The 20,245-nt window shown below is 52.1% G+C and overlaps 1 protein-coding gene across 1 annotated transcript; it reads left to right on the forward strand.

The window, feature by feature from the left end:
* The first annotated feature begins 268 nt into the window (after positions 1-268).
* GFPT1 (glutamine--fructose-6-phosphate transaminase 1) lies at positions 269-20,012 on the forward strand. Its single transcript, XM_054289134.1, has 19 exons — positions 269-348; positions 4,742-4,849; positions 5,398-5,505; positions 6,678-6,803; positions 6,969-7,027; positions 7,256-7,390; positions 8,706-8,767; positions 9,441-9,520; positions 11,922-12,027; positions 13,079-13,242; positions 13,716-13,811; positions 14,342-14,439; positions 14,881-15,001; positions 15,185-15,342; positions 16,891-17,005; positions 17,275-17,402; positions 17,564-17,731; positions 18,336-18,497; positions 19,638-20,012. The coding sequence occupies exons 1-19, from the start codon at positions 342-344 to the stop codon at positions 19,680-19,682; spliced, it is 2,046 nt and encodes a 681-aa protein (XP_054145109.1). The 5' UTR covers positions 269-341; the 3' UTR covers positions 19,683-20,012.
* The last annotated feature ends 233 nt before the right edge of the window (positions 20,013-20,245 follow it).

Genomic DNA, 20,245 nt, shown 5'->3' on the forward strand with positions numbered 1-20,245 from the left:
GAGGGATCCGGGAACGAGCATCCCCGGTGTGGGGCTGGGAGTTACCGGGAAGGCTCCGGGAGCGCTCTCCCCCCCGGTCAGGGGGCTGGGGATCACCGTGTCTCTCGGGGCGCGGGCCCACCCCGTGTGCCGGCGCTGTTCCCACCCCCGGCCCCGCTCGGCCCGCCCGGCCCCCGCGGCGGACGCGGCCCCGGCTGCGGCTGCCACGTCCCGGGGCGGGCGGGCGGCGCGGCCAATGGCGGGCGCGGCCGGGGCGGGGCGGGCCGGGGCCTGCGCCGGGCCTGGCGCGAGGGGCGCGGCCCCGGCGGCACAGACAGCGCGGCTGCGGACCGGGACGCACCATGTGCGGTGAGCACCGGCCCGGGGGCGCCGCGGGGCCCGGCCCGGCCCCGGCCCGGCGGGAGGAGCCGCCGGGGCGGGCGCGGTGAGGCCGCGGCCGGGCGGGGACGCGGGCACGGCCGGCCCGGCTGAGGGGAGCGCGGCCCGGCCCCGTTATCCCGAGTGCGGCGGGCGGCTCGCTCCCTGCCGGGGGTTTAAAGGGCCGATTGCCGGCGGAGCGTGGGGACAAAGGGCCGCTGTGCCCGGGGACACGGGGGGATCCCGGCGGGCAGGGCAGGGCCGGGGAAGGGGCGCTCCGGGGCCGCTCCAGCCGCGGCTCCGCTGCTGTCGGGGGCGCCGCTCCCACCCGGTGCCGGGGGTGGTTTTAGGCGTTGCTGCTCCGGTAATTTGCGCTCCGCAGGCCGGTCCGGGCTGGCCCGGCGTGGCACGGAGGGGTCCGGCCTGGCCCGGCTGTGCCGGACCGTGCCCGAGCTCGGCCCGAGCCGGAGCCGGTCTGGTCCTGGTCCTGGTCCTGGTCCTGGTCCTGGTTCTCCTCTCCTTCCACTCCGCTCCCCATGGCAGTGCAGCCACCCTGCCCATCCTTCACGCACAGGAATGTCATTTATCCTTCTCTTGTCTCTTCCTGGTTTTCCATGGAAATTTATGCAACAGCACTCTCTTGGATTTTCCCTATTTTCTTTCCACTCTACCTTCTTTTTTCTTTTTTCCTTTCCCTGTATCTTTGTGTGCAAAATTACGCTCTCAGCGGGACTGTGCGTTTTACACTTAATGTGCAAGTTGCCATTTCTCTCATTGTTTTTGTGGGATGGAACCGGCGTTGCCTTCAAGCTGTCAGGCTGTGGAGAATCAGTCAGGGACTCATACCTCAGCTCACACTTAACACCGTGTTAATTCGTGTTTGAAAGTACAAAGCGGAGCAAAGCTAAGAATAGAAAGGATAATTATTATTATAAATAGTCTACTGCAAGAATAGGGGTGGTTTTGGTGCCTCGTGCTTGCTGTATTTGGGGTTTGGCCTTTGAAATGTGCAATATTTACATTCTGCTCTTTGTCTTTTCTGCCGTGAAACGCCGGGCTGTGCTCAGGATTTGAGGCGTTTCCCCACTTTTGGATACAAGTGAAATTCTTCCTGGATATTGATACATTTTATGGGAAGAGTGAGAAAAGCACCGGGGATTATTGTCTCTGAGGGTTGCTCTGGGTTGTATCCTGAATCCTGATTCCCCAGGCAGCTGCAGAGCCTCAAGCACAGCATTTCTGTCATGGAGTTGTGGCTGGGGATGGACAAACCTGGCTCTATCCTGCCTTCAGAGTTTTATCCCATTCACACAGAAAGGTTAAGATGGGTTTTAAAAGAGATAAATGTGACAATGGTGCTGTTGTTACCTGAGTTCTCAGGCACCTCAGTCTGTGACACTGAAGGGATTCCAGCCTCCAGACTGGAATTATCAACACAGTGTTTTCAGCCTCACGTTCAGGTTTGTGACCTTAAAAATATGATGGGCTGGTGCTGCTGGACAGGCGAAGGAAAGGAGCCTCCAAGTGCCTGCTGTGGGCACTGTTTGGGTGTGCTGGGGTTTGTTTCTAACAGAGAAAAGCTGGCTTTGTCCTTGGCTGTGTGTCACACACCTGCAGTGTGAGCACCTGGCCAGGTGTGAGCTGGGTGTGCTTTGCTCTGAGAGTTCAATGGCATCTGAGAGACACTTCAGGAAACTGGTTTTTCCAGGGCTGTTCTGTAAATCAGTAAGCCTGTCATCTGCCACGGCTGGATTTAATGAGCAAAGGGGACGGCAGAGTTCAGGTCTGGGTCTGGGGTGGCAGAATTCGGGTCAGGAGTGGCAGAAAAAGGGCAGAAAAAGGGATGTTCTGGGCCTCCAGGAGCTCCTCCAGCAGGGCTGAGCTGCAGTTTTGGGATGAAGGATCCCTTGGAATTGCCTGGTGGATGTACTGATAACAAGGTCCATGGAAATGAGTGAACAGTAATAGGAAAAGGAATTTGGGAGTCAAGCCAGCCTGAGGGCATTTCTGCTCTTGTAGGGAAAGGATTGCAAGAAGCAATTCCTTCAAGTATCTCAGTCATTTACCTGCGAGGGGTAAAGGCATTTCATTGGCCTGGGAATGTGAAATTAAGGAACCTGAGCTCCAAAAAAGTTCACGAGGAAGATAAAGTTCTCAGAAGAAGTATTGTGGCTGTCAGCTGTAGAAATCAATAATGCCCATTTGTTGGGAATGTTATTCTGTTAAAATGACCTACTCTTTATAGGGAATTCTTTACATAGGATTTGTGCCTGAGTGTTAAAAATCAGTGAGAGACCTGAGTGTCAGAACAGCTGAATGCCTGTTCTGGTGGTTCCCCAGGTGAGGTGTTCAAGGCAAACCAGCAAGAAAGGAAATGCTTTACATTCTAAATTATATTGTTCAAGGGATTTCACTGGAGAGAACTTATTTCTGTGCATCTCAGTGTGATTCAAGAGCTGCCTGATGAGCTGACATGCTTTGGGCTGCTCTTTCCAGTCCACACATTTAAAGTCCTGTGTGCCCCATGCCCAGTTCCAGAGGTGTGCCAGTGCCCCTTTCCCTATTCCAGAGCTGTCCCAGTGCCCGTTTCCCATTTCAGAGCTGTCCCAGTGCCCGTTTCCCAGTTCCAGAGGTGTCCCAGTGCTCCTTTCCCAGTTCCAGAGCTGTCCCAGTGCTCCTTTCCCAGTTCCAGGGGTGTCCCAGTGCTCCTTTCCCAGTTCCAGAGTTGTCCCAGTGCCCGTTTCCCAGTTCCAGGGGTGTCCCAGTGCCCGTTTCCCAGTTCCAGAGGTGTCCCAGTGCCCGTTTCCCAGTTCCAGGGGTGTCCCAGTGCTCCTTTCCCAGTTCCAGAGGTGTGCCAGTGCTCCTTTCCCAGTTCCAGAGGTGTGCCAGTGCTCCTTTCCCAGTTCCAGGGGTGTCCCAGTGCTCCTTTCCCAGTTCCAGGGGTGTCCCAGTGCTCCTTTCCCAGTTCCAGGGGTGTCCCAGTGCTCCTTTCCCAGTTCCAGAGCTGTCCCAGTGCCCCTTTCCCAGTTCCAGAGGTGTCCCAGTGCCCGTTTCCCAGTTCCAGAGGTGTCCCCGTGCTCCTTTCCCAGTTCCAGAGGTGTCCCAGTGCTCCTTTCCCAGTTCCAGAGCTGTCCCACTGCCCCTTTCCCAGTTCCAGAGCTGTCCCAGTGCCCGTTTCCCAGTTCCAGAGCTGTCCCAGTGCTCCTTTCCCAGTTCCAGGGGTGTCCCAGTGCCCCTTTCCCAGTTCCAGAGGTGTCCCAGTGCCCGTTTCCCAGTTCCAGAGCTGTCCCAGTGCCCCTTTCCCAGTTCCAGAGCTGTCCCAGTGCTCCTTTCCCAGTTCCAGGGGTGTCCCAGTGCTCCTTTCCCAGTTCCAGGGGTGTCCCAGTGCTCCTTTCCCAGTTCCAGAGGTGTCCCAGTGCTCCTTTCCCAGTTCCAGAGTTGTCCCAGTGCCCGTTTCCCAGTTCCAGGGGTGTCCCAGTGCCCGTTTCCCAGTTCCAGAGGTGTCCCAGTGCCCGTTTCCCAGTTCCAGGGGTGTCCCAGTGCTCCTTTCCCAGTTCCAGAGGTGTGCCAGTGCTCCTTTCCCAGTTCCAGAGCTGTCCCAGTGCTCCTTTCCCAGTTCCAGGGGTGTCCCAGTGCTCCTTTCCCAGTTCCAGAGGTGTCCCAGTGCTCCTTTCCCAGTTCCAGAGCTGTCCCAGTGCCCCTTTCCCAGTTCCAGGGGTGTCCCAGTGCCCGTTTCCCAGTTCCAGAGGTGTCCCCGTGCTCCTTTCCCAGTTCCAGAGGTGTCCCAGTGCTCCTTTCCCAGTTCCAGAGCTGTCCCACTGCCCCTTTCCCAGTTCCAGAGCTGTCCCAGTGCCCGTTTCCCAGTTCCAGAGCTGTCCCAGTGCTCCTTTCCCAGTTCCAGGGGTGTCCCAGTGCCCCTTTCCCAGTTCCAGAGGTGTGCCAGTGCTCCTTTCCCAGTTCCAGAGGTGTCCCAGTGCCCCTTTCCCAGTTCCAGAGCTGTCCCAGTGCCCGTTTCCCAGTTCCAGAGCTGTCCCAGTGCTCCTTTCCCAGTTCCAGAGCTGTCCCAGTGCTCCTTTCCCAGTTCCAGAGGTGTCCCAGTGCTCCTTTCCCAGTTCCAGAGGTGTGCCAGTGCCCGTTTCCCAGTTCCAGAGCTGTCCCAGTGCCCGTTTCCCAGTTCCAGAGCTGTCCCAGTGCCCGTTTCCCAGTTCCAGAGGTGTCCCAGTGCTCCTTTCCCAGTTCCAGAGGTGTGCCAGGGATGGGACTGGTGCTTACCTGAGCTGCTGGGGTGGCACTGGTGCCCATGGGGTGGCACTGGTGCCCATGGGGTGGCACTGGTGCCCACCTGAGCTGGTTCTGGTGGCACTGACCCTCCTCTCCCCCCCAGGCATCTTTGCTTACCTGAACTACCATGTGCCCCGGACCAGGAGGGAGATCCTGGAGACGCTCATCAAGGGGCTGCAGCGCCTGGAGTACCGGGGCTACGACTCTGCAGGTACCCCTGGGCTCTGCTGGGGCTTCTGGGGGGCTCTGGGGGCTCTTCCTGGGGTGCTGGGAGTGCTTTCTGCCACCCTCTGCTGCTGAGGAAAGCTGGGGCACAAACTGGATGTGCCCGTGGTCAGAGGTTTGGATTAACTTCAATATACAGATTTCTGTAAGCATTCTTGATGTTTATGTTTGGGGTTTTTTTGTCTGTTTGGGTTGGTTTTTTTTTTCTTTTGTTTCCCAATGGTTTTAAAAGTACTGACGTGATGCAAAGCGAAAGCTTAGTTCTAATCTAATCTTAGTTCTAATCTAAGTTCTAGTTCTTGCCTTTATGTGGCAGGCCGGCTCTTGAAAGAAGGGCTCAGGAAGAATCAAAAAGGGCGGAATTTTTTGTCAGAAAATACTGAAAAACCTGAAAATACAAAAACCTCTGCACTCTTTCTCCATGTGCAGAAGTTATTGCAGTATTAATAATACTGTAATATTATTACAGTAATCATGTTAGAGTATTATTAATACTGTGCTAACTCTTTCTCCGTGTCCCACGGCGGGCTTCAGGTGTGGGACTGGACGGAGGAAATGACAAAGACTGGGAGGCCAATGCTGGCAAAATCCACATTATCAAGCAGACGGGGAAGGTGAAGGCTCTGGATGAAGAGGTTCACAGTAAGTGTCTCCCTTTCCTCCTTTCCCTTGTTTTTGGTTTGAATATCCCCTGTTTTAGCCACAAACACGAATTTCCAGAGGTGTCAATGCTCAGGGCTGAGCTGTGAAGAGCCTGGTGATCCTCTGGCTGTTGGTGTGAAGTCACAGAGAAATCCTGGTTTTTCCAAGATAAATGAGTTGCAACCCACTAAAGTAAAATAAACCTGAAATCCATCGTGGGAAACAGGAAAAACTCCAAAACAACCACAAAGCTCCTTGAGCTGGGGATAGAGGAATTAGCAGGAGATAATTATCCACACCTGGAGCTTGGGCAGAAGGAGAAACCTGTAGCAACCTCCCCCTGTTCCCTGTAGGAATCTCTTTCTGCCCTTTATTTAAACCTTAATTCATTAAACCTGAGCTCAGTGCAGAGATGCACGAAGGTGTTGGGAGGGGAATAGAGGCTGTCTGAGGGTGGGGGGATCTTTTCTTTGCAGCTTCACATTCAGAAGCTGCTGTGTTGGTGAAATTGGAGTCTTTTTAACCCATTCTTGTGTTCACCTGGGGCACAGGGTGCTGAGTGTCCCGGGGGGAGGTGAGTCAGTGTAAAGTCATTGTAATCTCAGTGTAAAATCAGTGTAAAATCAGTGTAAACCAGGAGCCAGAAAGCCCAAATGTTTTGGTGTGTGGTACAGAAGCAGGGGATGGACAGAGCATTCCTGAAGGGAGGTTTGAAAAGAAAGCATGAAAGAAAACATCAGGATGCACAGTTTAAAAGAGATTGTGGAAACACTCGTGGAGTAAGAGGAGTACTTTTCCCAAAGAAATAATTTTTCCCAAAGAAATAATTTTTCCCAAAGAAACATTGATGCTCATGGTAGCTTTGGAGAGACAGGGGTTATTTAGGGATGCCTGAATAACCATGGGGGTGTGCAGGTGACAGGAGGGCAAGGAGCAGCCCAGGCTGCTTTTTGATTTGGCACAGTGAGGAATGCAAGGAATGTTTTCTGTGTGTGTCCCTCTAACCCCCTGAGGTTTTGGCTGGTGTTTGATGATCCCAAAGGCCTTTTCCATCCTGATTTGTGTCCTGTGGGGTTTGCTGGCCCTGCCAGCGTTGCTGTCCCGCATCCCCCGGGCCCTGCTGAGGCTCCCAGGGCACGGACAGCCCCTCAGGATGAACCTTTGTTGTGCAGAGCAGCAGGACATGGACCTGGACATCGAGTTTGACGTGCACCTGGGCATCGCCCACACGCGCTGGGCCACGCACGGGGAGCCCAAACCGGTGAACAGCCACCCGCAGCGCTCCGACAGGAACAACGGTCTGGGGCTGCTCCTGGGGGGCTGCTGGGGGAGCTGGGGGGCTGCTGGGGGTTCTGGGGTCCTGGGATCCTCTGCAGCTCCTCCTGGGCTCGCTGCTGGCCCTGGGGGTCCCAGGAGAGCTGCTGGCAGGCTGGGGCTGAGCAGAGCCTTTCCTGTGCCCCCAGAGTTCATTGTCATCCACAACGGCATCATCACCAACTACAAGGACCTGCAGAAGTTCCTGGTGAGTGACCCCAGGGAAAGGGAAGGGAGAAGGAAAGAGGAAGGAAAGGAAAGGGAGAAGGGAAGGAAAAGGAGAGGTGAGGGAGGAAGGCAGGAGCAGAGAAGTGGAAAAGCGTGAGAAAAAAGGAAGAAGAAGTTAAAGGCGAGGTGAAGGGCAGGGAGTAGTGAGAGCAAAGCAAGGGAAGGAGGGGAGGCAGGGTCTGCAGAGCCACAGGAGCTGTCCCTGCAGGAGAGCAAGGGCTACGAGTTCGAGTCGGAGACGGACACGGAGAGCATCGTCAAGCTGGTCAAGTACATGTACGACAACCGCGACAGCGACGACATCAGCTTCTCCACGCTGGTGGAGAGGGTCATCCAGCAGCTGGTAACTAACACTGGGGGCACCCGGGGGGGCACGGGGGCATGCAGCCCAGAAACACCCCCTGCACCCCGGGGCTGCTGCTGCAGCATGAACCCCAACCTGGGACAGTCTGTGCTGCTTCCAATCCTTCCCAAAACCCCAACCTGGGACAGTCTGTGCTGCTTCCAATCCTTCCCAAAACCCCAACCTGGGACAGTCTGTGCTGCTTCCAATCCTTCCCAAAACCCCAACCTGGGACAGTCTGTGCTGCTTCCAATCCTTCCCAACACCCCAACCTGGGACAGTCTGTGCTGCTTCCAATCCTTCCCAAAACCCCAACCTGGGACAGTCTGTGCTGCTTCCAATCCTTCCCAACACCCCAACCTGGGACAGTCTGTGCTGCTTCCAATCCTTCCCAAAACTCCAACCTGGGACAGTCTGTGCTGCTTCCAATCCTTCCCAACACCCCAACCTGGGACAGTCTGTGCTGCCCCTAGTCCTTCCCAAAACCCCAACCTGGGACAGTCTGTGCTGCTTCCAATCCTTCCCAAAACCCCAACCTGGGACAGTCTGTGCTGCTTCCAATCCTTCCCAAAACCCCAACCTGGGACAGTCTGTGCTGCTTCCAATCCTTCCCAACACCCCAACCTGGGACAGTCTGTGCTGCCCCCAGTCCTTCCCAAAACCCCAACCTGGGACAGTCTGTGGTGCTCCTGGTCCTTCCCAACACCCCAACCTGGGACAGTCTGTGCTGCCCCCAGTCCTTCCCAAAACCCCAACCTGGGACAGTCTGTGCTGCTCCCAGTCCTTCCCAACACCCCAACCTGGGACAGTCTGTGCTGCCCCCAGTCCTTCCCAGAGCTCCAGAAATCCTGGGACAGTCTGTGGTGCTCCCGGTCCTTGCCAAGCTCCAGCAGCCCAGGGTTGCTGCTGGCCCCTGCTGGGAGCTGCTCTGCCTCCCTCCCTGCCTGTGTGCAGGAGCAGGACCCAGCACAGTTCCCCCCGGGTTACCTGCCGGGAACTCGCGTTGCTGGGGGGTTGTGGCACCTCCTTTCTGGTGCTGCTTCTGGCAGATCTTTGCCTCTGCAGGTCCCCTGACTGCACCCTGAGCTAGAGCACGAGCCCCTGGGGTAGCCAGGGCAGTCTGAGGCTCCTTCAGTGGCTGAGGATGCACTGCCAGGCTCAGGGGAGGGAAATCCTTCCAGCATGGGGGGGCTGGAGCTGCAGGCAGTGCTGGAAACGTCTCTGAAACCTCTTGGGTGTGTCCACAGAGACACAGGAGCAGTTTCTGTGCTGGGAACACTGAAACCTCAGCTGAAGTTTGTTTTTCTTGTTGCAGGAAGGGGCTTTTGCCCTTGTGTTCAAGAGTGTTCATTACCCTGGGCAAGCAGTCGGTACCAGGTGAGTGTGCCATGGGAAGGAACATTCTTGCCCCCTGCCTGGTGCTTGTTTCTGTACCCCCAAGTTAGAGTGGAGATCATTCTCATCACACTGTATGTGCTGGGGAGAGGGTGCTTGTTGTTTTTCATTTCCTTTCTCTTGTTTTCCATCTGCAATAACAGGAAGCTCCCAGAAATGTTTTGGAAATGCCTTAGTGACCAGCTGTAGCACACCTGCTCTGGAGCAGGTATCCTCTGGGGACGATCTGAAAGGAGATGGTTTTACCTTTTCCTTCGTGCTTGCCCCTGTGGCAGCACTTGGACAATTCCTCCTCTTGGCCTGGAACATGGGCCAGCCTCGTGTGCAGGGGTTCCGTCCCACTTTTCAACAGCAGTGCCAAAAGCTGTGTGTGGTGTGTGCAGTGAGGGCAGTCCCTGCTCAGGGGGACCCTGGGGGGTGCTCAGGGGTGCAGTGAGGGCAGTCCCTGTTTGAGGCTGCACTGACTCTGGGGGAGTTTCTCCATCCCTGACCCAGGTTCCTCCCATCCTCGTGTTCTTCCTCCCGGGATGGTTTCAGTGTTTGCAGCAGCTGCTCTGGGGGCTCTGGCTGTGCCCCCCTGCAGCTGAGGGGGGCACAAGGCCTGGGGGGGCCGTGGGGGTGTCCCCAGGGCTGAGCTGTCCCTGTGTCCCTGCAGGAGAGGCAGCCCCCTGCTCATCGGCGTGCGCAGCGAGCACAAGCTGTCCACAGACCACATCCCCATCCTGTACAGGACAGGTGAGTGGGACAGCCCCAAATCTGACCCTAAACCTGACCCTAAACCCCAACCCTATACCCCAATCCACAGAGCACATCCCCATCCTCTACAGGACAGGTGAGTGGGAACAGTTAAACCCCAGACCTGACCCTAAACCCCAACCCTAACCCAAATCCACAGAGCACATCCCCATCTTCTACAGGACAGGTAAGTGGGGACAGCTGAACCCCAAACCTGACCTTAAATCCCAACCCTAACCCTAATCCTAACCCACATCCCCATCCTATACAGGACAGGTGAGTGGAGTAGCCCTAAATCTGACCCTAAACCTAACCCTAAACCCTAACCCTAACCCCAATCCACAGAGCACATCCCCAGGACCTGCTCCTGTCCTGCTGCAAGAGCCAGTCCCAGCAGCTCTGCCTTTGGGCTGATTAGCAGTAACATTCATGTATTTGTGTAACACTGTGGTTTTTTACTGAATAGCTCAAATTTGGTTTGTTTGTTGTTTTTTTTTTTTCCCAATTGCACTTCCAGCTGTACAATCTATGGATCATTCTTTTGATGGAATATCCATAAAAATGGAGGAAGGTGCCCACCAGAGAAAAAAGCTAACACTTAAAATTTCAGACAAATCCTCCAGCTCCTTAGGAAAGGAATCATAAATATGCATTGTCTTTTTAATATGTGGCTGTTGCTTTCCATGCAGTGACACATGTGGGAAAATCAAAATTCCTTCTTGATCAGAAACACCACGAGCAGCACGCAGGAAAATCCACCCATCCCACTTCCAGCATTGGGACATAATGCTCAGCATATGTGCAAAAACTGATGACAGGGCAGCTTGTCCTGAGTGTTCCTGCAGCTCTGGCTGCAGAAGGAAACAGTGAATTACCTTAAAAACAAACCCCACTGAAGCAGGAGGCTGCTGCAAGCACTGCCCAAAATTCCTGGTGTGGTTTGGGTGCTCAGAGCCCTGTCCTGCCCCTGGGCATGGTGAGAGTCTGAGCTGGGCCTGCCTTCCCTGTGCATTTATCTATCAAGGGAACCATCTGTCGCTGTCCTGAAGGGCTTCAAAGCCATCCCAGCTCACATCTGAGGCAGGAGAGCCTTTTCTGGCAGGGGGAGGATGTGCCTGCACCTGCAGAATCCCTCGTGCAGGAAAGCAGTGCCACATAAGGAAGGCAATGCAGGAAATGCTCTATTTTGAGAACCCAAATTTGCATGTTCTGATCAGGTCTGGGTGTTTCTGGTGGGGAGTGGCCACTGGCAGCTCTGCTCTGTCCCTTCTCAGCACCAAATCAGCCTGTCCTGCCTCAGCTCAGCAGCAAAGGCGCTGTTCTCCTCATTTACTGACTTGATAACTGAGCTGGGAGGCTCTGAGTGGTTCTTCCTCACTGAGTAGCAACATGAAAGCAGTATTTTTCCCTCACATTTTCACCTGCAGAAGTGGGAGCCAGAGCACCACGAGCTCTGCTTGCATCACTGAATCAGATCAGTGTCTGGTAGGTGAAGCAGCACCAGGGTTGTGCAATAAATATGGAACGGAGGAACTCCAGTGGTGCTGCTCTTCAGCAATGGCCCCATTTTGGGAGATAAGCTGATTAATCCACCCCCTCCCTCCCATACCCTGCACCATGACTGGCAAATAATTCTGCTGGAGGCTGGTGCTGAGCAGTAGGTGTTGGGTGCCTCATCTGCATCCCTGATGAGCTTCAGCACCGAGCAGCAGCGAGGAGGAGGAGGAGGAGGAAGAGTTGGGAATTTCCAGAGTACTCCAGGAAGCGTCCCTGGTGAAAGGCTGAACTTTGGGCACAGCTTTTTCCCGAGCTGGCTCTCAGTCCTGTGTGCCCTGAGGAGCACAGGGGTGGTTTCCTGAGCAGGGTGAGGTGCCTGTGTTTGCTGGTGCAGGAGCAAGGCCGAGCTCCTCATCCTGGATTTCCTGAGCTGTGTCTCACACTGAGCTCAGGCAGGCAGAAATGGGTTTGGGTTCCACCCGTGGTGCTCAGGGTGGGCACACAAAGAGTTCCCCCAGTGCTGAGGGTAACAAAGGAAGAGCAGTGCTGCTCCATTCCAGAGAGGAAATTTAAAATGATAACAGGGCAGGTTTAATGGGGAAATGTGGCTGCTCATAAAGCACCTTGAATTCTCTGCCCGTGGAGCCACACAAAACATTAATTTGGATTTTCTCCTGATGTTTTCATCTACATTTCAGACACACTAGTAACACACTTGCAGACTTATTAAAAAGCAATCAAACTCTTGCAAGCCAGCTGAGGATGGGCCCAAGTGCTGCTGCCCCTTTTGCTGTGCAGGCATGAAAATAGTGCTTCATGTTGGTACCGTGCTTCGGGGGCTCTGCTGGTGTCACCTGCGCCCAGGGCTGTCACCTGGGCAGCCCCTGAGCCTCCTGTCTCCTAGGGAAGGACAAGAAGGGGAGCTGCAACCTGTCCCGAGTGGACAGCACCACCTGCCTGTTCCCCGTGGAGGAGAAAGCTGTGGAGTATTACTTTGCTTCTGATGCCAGGTAGGGTTTTCCTGCTCCCCTGGTGTGGGTGGGAATGTCCTGTTTAAAGGAGCAAGGGATGGGGAGGCTGGGGTTTTCTTTGTGAATTAATTTACAAGTTACTTTACAAATACTAATCAAAACAGAGCTGCTGTTAAAATAATGAGCACTGGCCTTGGAACAGAGCGTTGCCATTCTTCAGGCTCATTTGTGATTAAGATTTCCCAGCGATGGGAAACCTGAGGGAGCCCTGACCTAAATCAGCAGGCCAGGTGCTAATTATGAGGAGAATTGTGTTGATTCTCCAGGGATCTCTGCACCATCATCAATATACTATTATAATATAGTATAAAATATATCTTAATAGTGTAGTATAATAGAGTATATATAATATATAGTATAATAGATATCTTAATAGTATAGCATATTATATATACTATATAATATAGTATAATAATATCTTAATATCTTAGAGTATATATTATACTTTATTATAGTATAATATGAGTATATATTATATACTATATAATATAGTATAATATATTATATATCTGAATAGTATAGTATAATTATCTATAAAATTCTTTCTCCTGTCCAGCCGAGGTCCATTCAGCAGGACAAACAGAGGCACTCTGCCTGCCCCTGGGGCGGTGTTATCTTTTTATACTAAAAACTATGTGTACAATATTTACAATTACTTCACAATACCCATCACCTCTGTCAGACAGTGAGCTTCTACTCCAAACCAATGTAAAAGTGCCACCATCACAGCAGGAGATGGAGGCCAAGAACAAGAAGGAGAAAGGCTGGACATGCCCAGATTGCTCTGTTTTGCCTCCTGAATTCCCATTCTAAAAACCCCCCAAATTCTATTTTTCACCCCGTGATAAATTCACTGTCATTCTACTTAAACTGTCGTGGTTGTAATCCTTCCCGTAAGGTTGGTAATTTTTACCATGGGTTAAAATCAAAGTCACGGGCTCTGTGCCAGGCTCTCTGAGCCCCTGGCAGGGTTTGGGCAGCCCCAGAGGGATGTGCTGAGCCCAGCCGTGGTGTCCCCGTGTCCCCACAGCGCCGTCATCGAGCACACCAACCGCGTCATCTTCCTGGAGGACGACGACGTGGCGGCCGTGGTGGACGGCCGTCTGTCCATCCACCGCGTCAAGCGCACGGCCGGCGACCACCCGGGCCGGGCCGTGCAGACCCTGCAGATGGAGCTGCAGCAGATCATGAAGGGTGAGAGCCGCTCCCTGCCTCCCTGCCTGCCTGACTGGGGCTGCAGTCACCCTGGGCCACCCCTGCCCCGAGCGGGGACAGAATCCTGGAGCATCTCCAAGGACTGAGGTGCCACAGCCTGGTCTGGTGCTGGAGAAAAAAATCCTCACATGTCGTGGGACTTCCCCTCTAGTCTAGAGTTGTGGGGCTAAGGATTTTGCTTTTTTCCTGCTTGGAGCCTTCTGGTTTTTAACCCAGACTGATCCCTCACCAAGTTGCCAGTCTGGATCTGCCCTTCGCTGACACCTTCCAGAAGCTTGAATCAAGCTCTCACCGTGAGCTGGTGTTTTGGCAGAAAATCAGTTTAATAATCTTTAGCTGGTCCAAGCTTTTCTCTACGTACACAGGAAAAATGGCAACTAGCAGGAAGTAATTTAAAATTCGAGTTACCAGGAGGTAAAGTGTTGTAATTTGTTTTCTATCTTTCTTCATAGGTAACTTCAGCTCGTTCATGCAGAAGGAAATATTTGAGCAGCCAGAATCTGTTGTTAATACCATGAGAGGAAGGGTCAACTTTGATGACTACACAGGTAATTGAGCTGGAGCCTCCTTCACTGAGTGTCCACAGTGGCTGCAGGGAGGGAGGGGTGGAAACCTTGCTGGGATGGGATGAAATCTGTGTCCAGTGCCTCCAGAATTCCATGTGAAATGAAATCTGTGGCACAGTGCCTCCAGAATTCCATGTGAAATGAAATCTGTGGCACAGTGCCTCCAGAATTCCATGTGAAATAAAATCTGTGGCACAGTGCCTCCAGAATCCCATGTGAAATAAAATCTGTGGCACAGTGCCTCCAGAATCCCATGTGAAATTAAATCTGTGTCCAGTGCCTGCAGAATTCCATGTGGAATGAAATCTGTGGCACAGTGCCTCCAGAATTCCATGTGGAATGAAATCTGTGTCACAGTACCTCCAGAGTTGCATGTGCTGCTGGCAGGGTCCCATTTCTGATGGTTTTTTGCACATTTGGTGATGGAGATGGTGGCACTCTGTTATCACCAGTGGTTTTGGGAGCCTCTCCTCCCTGCTCACCCTGACTGGGCTCTCTGCTCTTGCCCACAGTGAACCTGGGGGGGCTCAAGGATCACATCAAGGAGATCCAGAGGTGTCGGCGCCTGATCCTCATCGCCTGTGGCACCAGCTACCACGCAGGAGTGGCAGTGAGTGCGGGGCTGCGTGGGGTCCAGCAGGGCCTGGCTGTAGGTGGGGGTTTGGGTTCTTCAGGCTGGGACACACTCAGGACACCCAGCATTGCATAATTTGTGTGCAGGGTTATGTAACCAGTGAGACTTACCTAGAGAAATCTCCATTTGAGGGAGGAGTTGGCCCCACAGGCCAATGAGTTTTCCCCCCATACCTCCCTGCCCAGGTGAATTTTTATTAAATATAAAGCTGGTGGTGGTGCCAAGGCAAGGTTGCTTCTCCCAGGGGTTGGTGGTGACTGCAGTGTGGGCAATATGAGTAATTAAAGTCTGGTCCAGCACTAATTGTCACATGGAGTTTAGCAGTAATATTTTCCAGCGTGTGTGGCAGCTAGAAGGCTTTTTTGTGCTTTTATAAGCCTGATGTAATGACCCCTGCCTTGCTGCGCCTCCGTGCAGACCCGGCAGGTGCTGGAGGAGCTGACGGAGCTGCCTGTCATGGTGGAGCTGGCCAGTGACTTCCTGGACAGGAACACGCCGGTGTTCAGGGACGATGTCTGCTTCTTCCTCAGCCAGTCAGGTACCCCTGGGCCCCTGCCCTGCCCTGCCCTGCCCGGCTCGGGGGGAGGCGCAGGGCACACTTTGGTGCCTCCCTGGGGGACTGGGCGGGTGCTGGTGGTGCCTTGGCAAGGTGACCCAGAGCTGAGTTCCAGAATAAAGGAGGGATTTATTGAAAGGCATCCGTGTCCCCCTCGTGTCCCAGGGGAGACTGCAGACACGCTGATGTGCCTGAGGTACTGCAAGGAGAGGGGAGCCCTGACCGTGGGCATCACCAACACCGTGGGCAGCTCCATCTCGCGCGAGACCGACTGCGGGGTGCACATCAACGCGGGCCCCGAGATCGGCGTGGCCAGCACCAAGGTGGGGAGCCCCACGGCCTGGGCTGCGTTTGGCTTGTTTATTTTATTATTTTATTTTATTTTATTTTATTTTATTTTATTTTATATCATTATTTTATTTTATTTTATATCATTCTCTTATTTTATATCATTATCTTATTTTATATCATTTTCTTCTTTTATATAATTATCTTATTTTAAATTTTTATTTTATTTTAATATTTTTATTTTAAAATTATTTTATTATTTTTATTTGATTTTATTTTCATTTTTATTTTTATTTGACCTTATTTTTATCTTTATTTGAGTTTATTTTAATTTGTTTTATTTAATTCTATTTTTATTTTTTATTTTAATATTTTATTTTATATTTTATTTTTAAATTGTTTTATTTTATTTTTTATTTTTATTCGATTTGATTTTAATTTGTTTTATTTCATTCTATTTTTTATTTTTATTTTTATTTAAAATTTATTTTATATATTTTAAAATTATTTTATTTTATTTATTTTATTTTTTATTTTTAGTTGTTTTATTTTTGTTTGGTTTTGTTTTACTTTTAATTTTTATTATATTTTATATTTTATTTTAGTTTAGCTTCTTTTATTTTTCTTTTTATTTTTTAAAATTTTTTTAGATAAGATAAAGGAAACTTTGTCTGCATGTAGCTCCCTCACTGGCTGTGCTTTTCCAAAGAAAATGGGATATTAAAACTGTCCCTTTAACAAATGGGGAAATGTTTTTTACAGAACCCCAGTGTTTGTGTCCAGCTAACAGGATTGTTCTGGCTGGGGGAGAGGCAGCATGAGAGAGCTCACTTTGCTGCCTTTCGTTTGGGTGAAGTGCTCCTGCATGCTGAAATCTGCTTTGGCTCAGTTAAATTTAGAGGCGAGATGATGTCAATCTGTTACATAAATACAGCCAAAAACCACATTTGAGTTTAACAGTTCATGGGGGAATTTGATCATGGAAAATTCATGAGTCTCTTACAAGAAACTCTTGAAGGAGCTGTTTGTCCTGTTGTTTTCAGCTTGGAGAGAAATGGCGTTTTTCATTTTTCCTCTGGCCATGCGGGGAGGCACCAAAGCTGTGCACAGAGGAAATCACAACCTGCGAAGTTTCTGCCCTGAGGTGGCCCAGAACTTCCTTTGGAGAATATTCTGAGCTGCCCAGGCCTGTTGGGTGCTGTGCCAGCAGAGAGCTCCAGTCCCCAGCAGGCAGAGCAAATGCAGATTTTCTGGGCTCCTTCAGAGCCATTCCAGCCTCCAGAGCTTCTCTGGTTCCTTCAGAGCCATCCCAGCCTCCAGAGCTGGTCATAAAGCAGGGCTTGGCAGTCAGCAAGGGATATGGGATATAAAATCAGGGGATGTGGGATAGAAAATCAGGGGATATGGAATAGAAAACCTTGTTTGTTGTGTCCGAATCCCCTGGGGTGTGAGGGGATCACTGATGAGCCCTGCCTGGTGAGCCCAGGTCCATTTCTGGGAGCCAAAGCTGCCACTTGGAGAGCAGAATCTGGGCCGAGATCTGCCGTGTTTGGCGCAGCAGTGACCTCCCGTGTCCCCTGCAGGCCTACACCAGCCAGTTCGTGTCCCTGGTGATGTTTGCCCTGATGATGTGTGACGACAGGATCTCCATGCAGGAGCGGCGCAAGGAGATCATGAGGGGGCTCAAGGGGCTGCCAGGTAGGGCCTGGAGCAGGGGGAGCCCAGCTGGGCTGGGTTTGGGCAGGGGGAACCCATTCTGGGCTGGGTTTGGGGCAGGAGGAACCCATTCTGGGCTGGGTCTGGGCAAAGGGAGGGTGGCAGAGCTGTCACAATTCCTCGTGGCCACCTCCCCTCAGGTGTCCCCAGCTGTCCAGTCCAGCTCTGAGCCCGGGGTTTTACAGTCCCTGCAGGCTCTGGGGGTCACTGGGGTGTGAGCACACTCAGGCTGGGCTTTCCCTCCCCTGCAGACCTGATCAAGGAGGTGCTGAGCATGGATGATGAGATCCAGAAGCTGGCCACGGAGCTGTACCACCAGAAGTCTGTGCTCATCATGGGACGGGGCTACCACTATGCCACGTGTCTGGAGGGAGCCTTGGTAAGGTTCTGGGATTAAATAATCCACAGAGCCACGTTTCAGACCTCTGTGCACCGCACCTGGCTCCAGGTGCAGCTGGGGAGGGAGCCTTGGTGAGGTTCTGGGATTAAAGAGTTCACAGAGGTGTTTCAAAGTGTAATGAATCCTTTCCCCCCCTGCAGAAAATCAAAGAAATCACCTACATGCACTCGGAGGGGATCCTGGCTGGGGAGCTGAAGCACGGGCCCCTGGCCCTGGTGGACAAGCTGATGCCTGTGATCATGATCATCATGAGAGACCACACCTATGCCAAGTGCCAGAACGCCCTGCAGCAGGTCATTGCACGGCAGGTGAGGGCTGGGAGGGGTCTGCAGGGCTCCAGAGGGGCTGCTCCTGGCAGGAAAGGCGTTCACAGACACCCAGACTGCTCACCTGGGTGTCTGCAGGGCTCCAGAGGGGCTGCTTTTAACAGAAAGTCACTCTCAGACACCCATTCTGCTCACCTGCGCGTCCCTGCCCACCTGTGAGCTCAGGGAATACTCTGGGCATCTCACAGCAGCCCTTGCAGCAGTTGCAGAAGCCTGGCATTGTCTGTTTAACCCTTAGATACCCCCCAGGACACGTGGAGCTGTTTGGTTCTCAATTAAGTCCAATTGGTTCTAAATTTGGTTCAGTGTGAAGCTGTTTGGTTCTCAATTAAGCAGCAGATTTTGCCGCTGGCAGTGAAGAGCCCTCCAGATGTGCTTCCCTTGGGGTAGAACCCTCCAGATGTGCTTCCCTTCAGGGTAGAACCCCCCAGATGTGCTTCCCTTCAGGGTAGAACCCTCCAGATGTGCTTCCCTTTGGGGAAACCCTCCAGATGTGCTTCCCTTGGGGTAGAACGCTCCAGATGTGCTTCCCTTGGGGTAGAACCCCCCAGATGTGCTCCCCCCCAGCCCCTGCCCTGTGTTGCAGGGCCGGCCCGTGGTGATCTGCGACAAGGAGGACATCGAGACCATCAAGAACAACAAGAGGACGATCAAAGTGCCGCACTCGGTGGATTGCCTGCAGGGCATCCTGAGCGTCATCCCCCTGCAGCTGCTGGCCTTCCACCTGGCCGTGCTGCGCGGCTACGACGTGAGTGCTGCACCCTTCCCGGGGGCTGCAGGGGGGCTGCAAGGCTGCTGCAGGGCTGCTGCAGGGCTGCTGCGGGGCTGGGGATGCTGCAGGGCTGCAGGGGGGCTGCAAGGCTGCTGCAGGGCTGCTGCGGGGCTGGGGATGCTGCAGGGCTGCAGGGGGGCTGCAAGGCTGCTGCAGGGCTGCTGCGGGGCTGGGGATGCTGCAGGGCTGCTGCGGGGCTGGGGGTGCTGCACGGCTGCTGCAGGGCTGGCTGTGACCACGTTCACAGGAGTCCCAGGACGAGGGAAGAGATGAGAATGTTGACTCCATGTTTCAGAAGTGATATATATTATCATTAAAATATAAATAGTATGTATAATAATATAATATATATAATAATTATGATGTATAATATATATCACAAAATAGTATGTATTTTATTATAATATATATTATATTATATTATATTATATATTAATTATATATTATATTATATATTACTATATATTATATCTTATTAATAGTATTATAATTTATTATATATTTTATTATATAATTTATTATATATTTTATTATAACATATAATATATATTTTATTATATAATATATATTTTATGATATATATTATATTAAAATTATACTAAAAGAATAAAAGAAAGGATCTCATCAGAAGGCTAGCTAAGAATAGAAAAAGAAAGAAAGAATGATAACAAAGGTTTGTGGCTCAGACTCTCTGTCTGAGCCAGCTGACTGTGATTGGCCATTAATTAGAAACAACCACATGAGCCCAATCACAGACGCACCTGTTGCATCCCACAGCAGCAGATAATCATTGTTTACATTTTGTTCCTGAGGCCTCTCAGCTTCTCAGGAGGAAAAATCCTAAGGAAAGGGTTTTTCATAAAACCTGTCTGTGACAGCTGGGGCTGCTGCAGGGCTGGGTGTGACCATGTTCAGTTCTGGCCCAGGGGCTGCAGCAATCAGGGCTGTGGAGTTTTGTTCCCTGCACTGATTGGTGGGAAATGAAGGTGAAAATGTGTTGGGTTGTTTTCGGTTGGAAGGCAGACGTTCCACAGGTTACAGAGCTCTGCACAAACAAACAAACAAAGCAAGTGTGTAAATTCTCACCAGCCTGTTCTTTCTCCTCCCTCTCTGCAGGTTGATTTTCCAAGAAATCTGGCCAAGTCCGTAACTGTAGAGTGAAAGATCATCTGACTCATAGGGGCAAAGGGGAATTAAATGAAAAGACTTTTTTTGGTACCAAAATAACTCGATTTTAAAGCCCCCTAGGTAAATCTTATTTTGGTAAATCGCTGTTTGTGTACAAGATCACCACAATTCCATTGCATTAGTGATTGTCCAGTTGATTCCACGTGCTCCATCAATAGCTCTGGGGTTGGTTTTTTTTATTTTGATCAATAGGCTTCCATGAAGGATGTTCAATGGTTTTCCTAAAGATTGCTGGGTGCTGTAGGTGAGGGGTTGCTCTGGCTGAGCCCAGGCACTGCTGGGAGAGCTCTGCAGGGATCCTCAGTGTCCAGGACAGCAGGATACACAGCTGGAACAGGAATTGCACCAGGGCAGGCAAACCTTGGGCTGAGCTCTGCCCCCGGAGCAGGAGGGGATTCAGCACAGCCTGGGCAAGGCCCTGCTGCTCCAGAGGGGTTCAATCCAGGCCAGACCCAGGGCAGGTGACAATCCTGTGGCCAGGGGGACCCAGCAGGGCCAGGGCTGGGGGCACAGGGGTGGCAGGGCTGGCTCTGAGC

This window comes from Melozone crissalis, unplaced genomic scaffold (genome assembly GCF_028551555.1).
Source record: "Melozone crissalis strain CALT ecotype California unplaced genomic scaffold, PUWL_Pcris_2 ptg000064l_1, whole genome shotgun sequence".
NCBI lineage: Eukaryota > Metazoa > Chordata > Aves > Passeriformes > Passerellidae > Melozone > Melozone crissalis.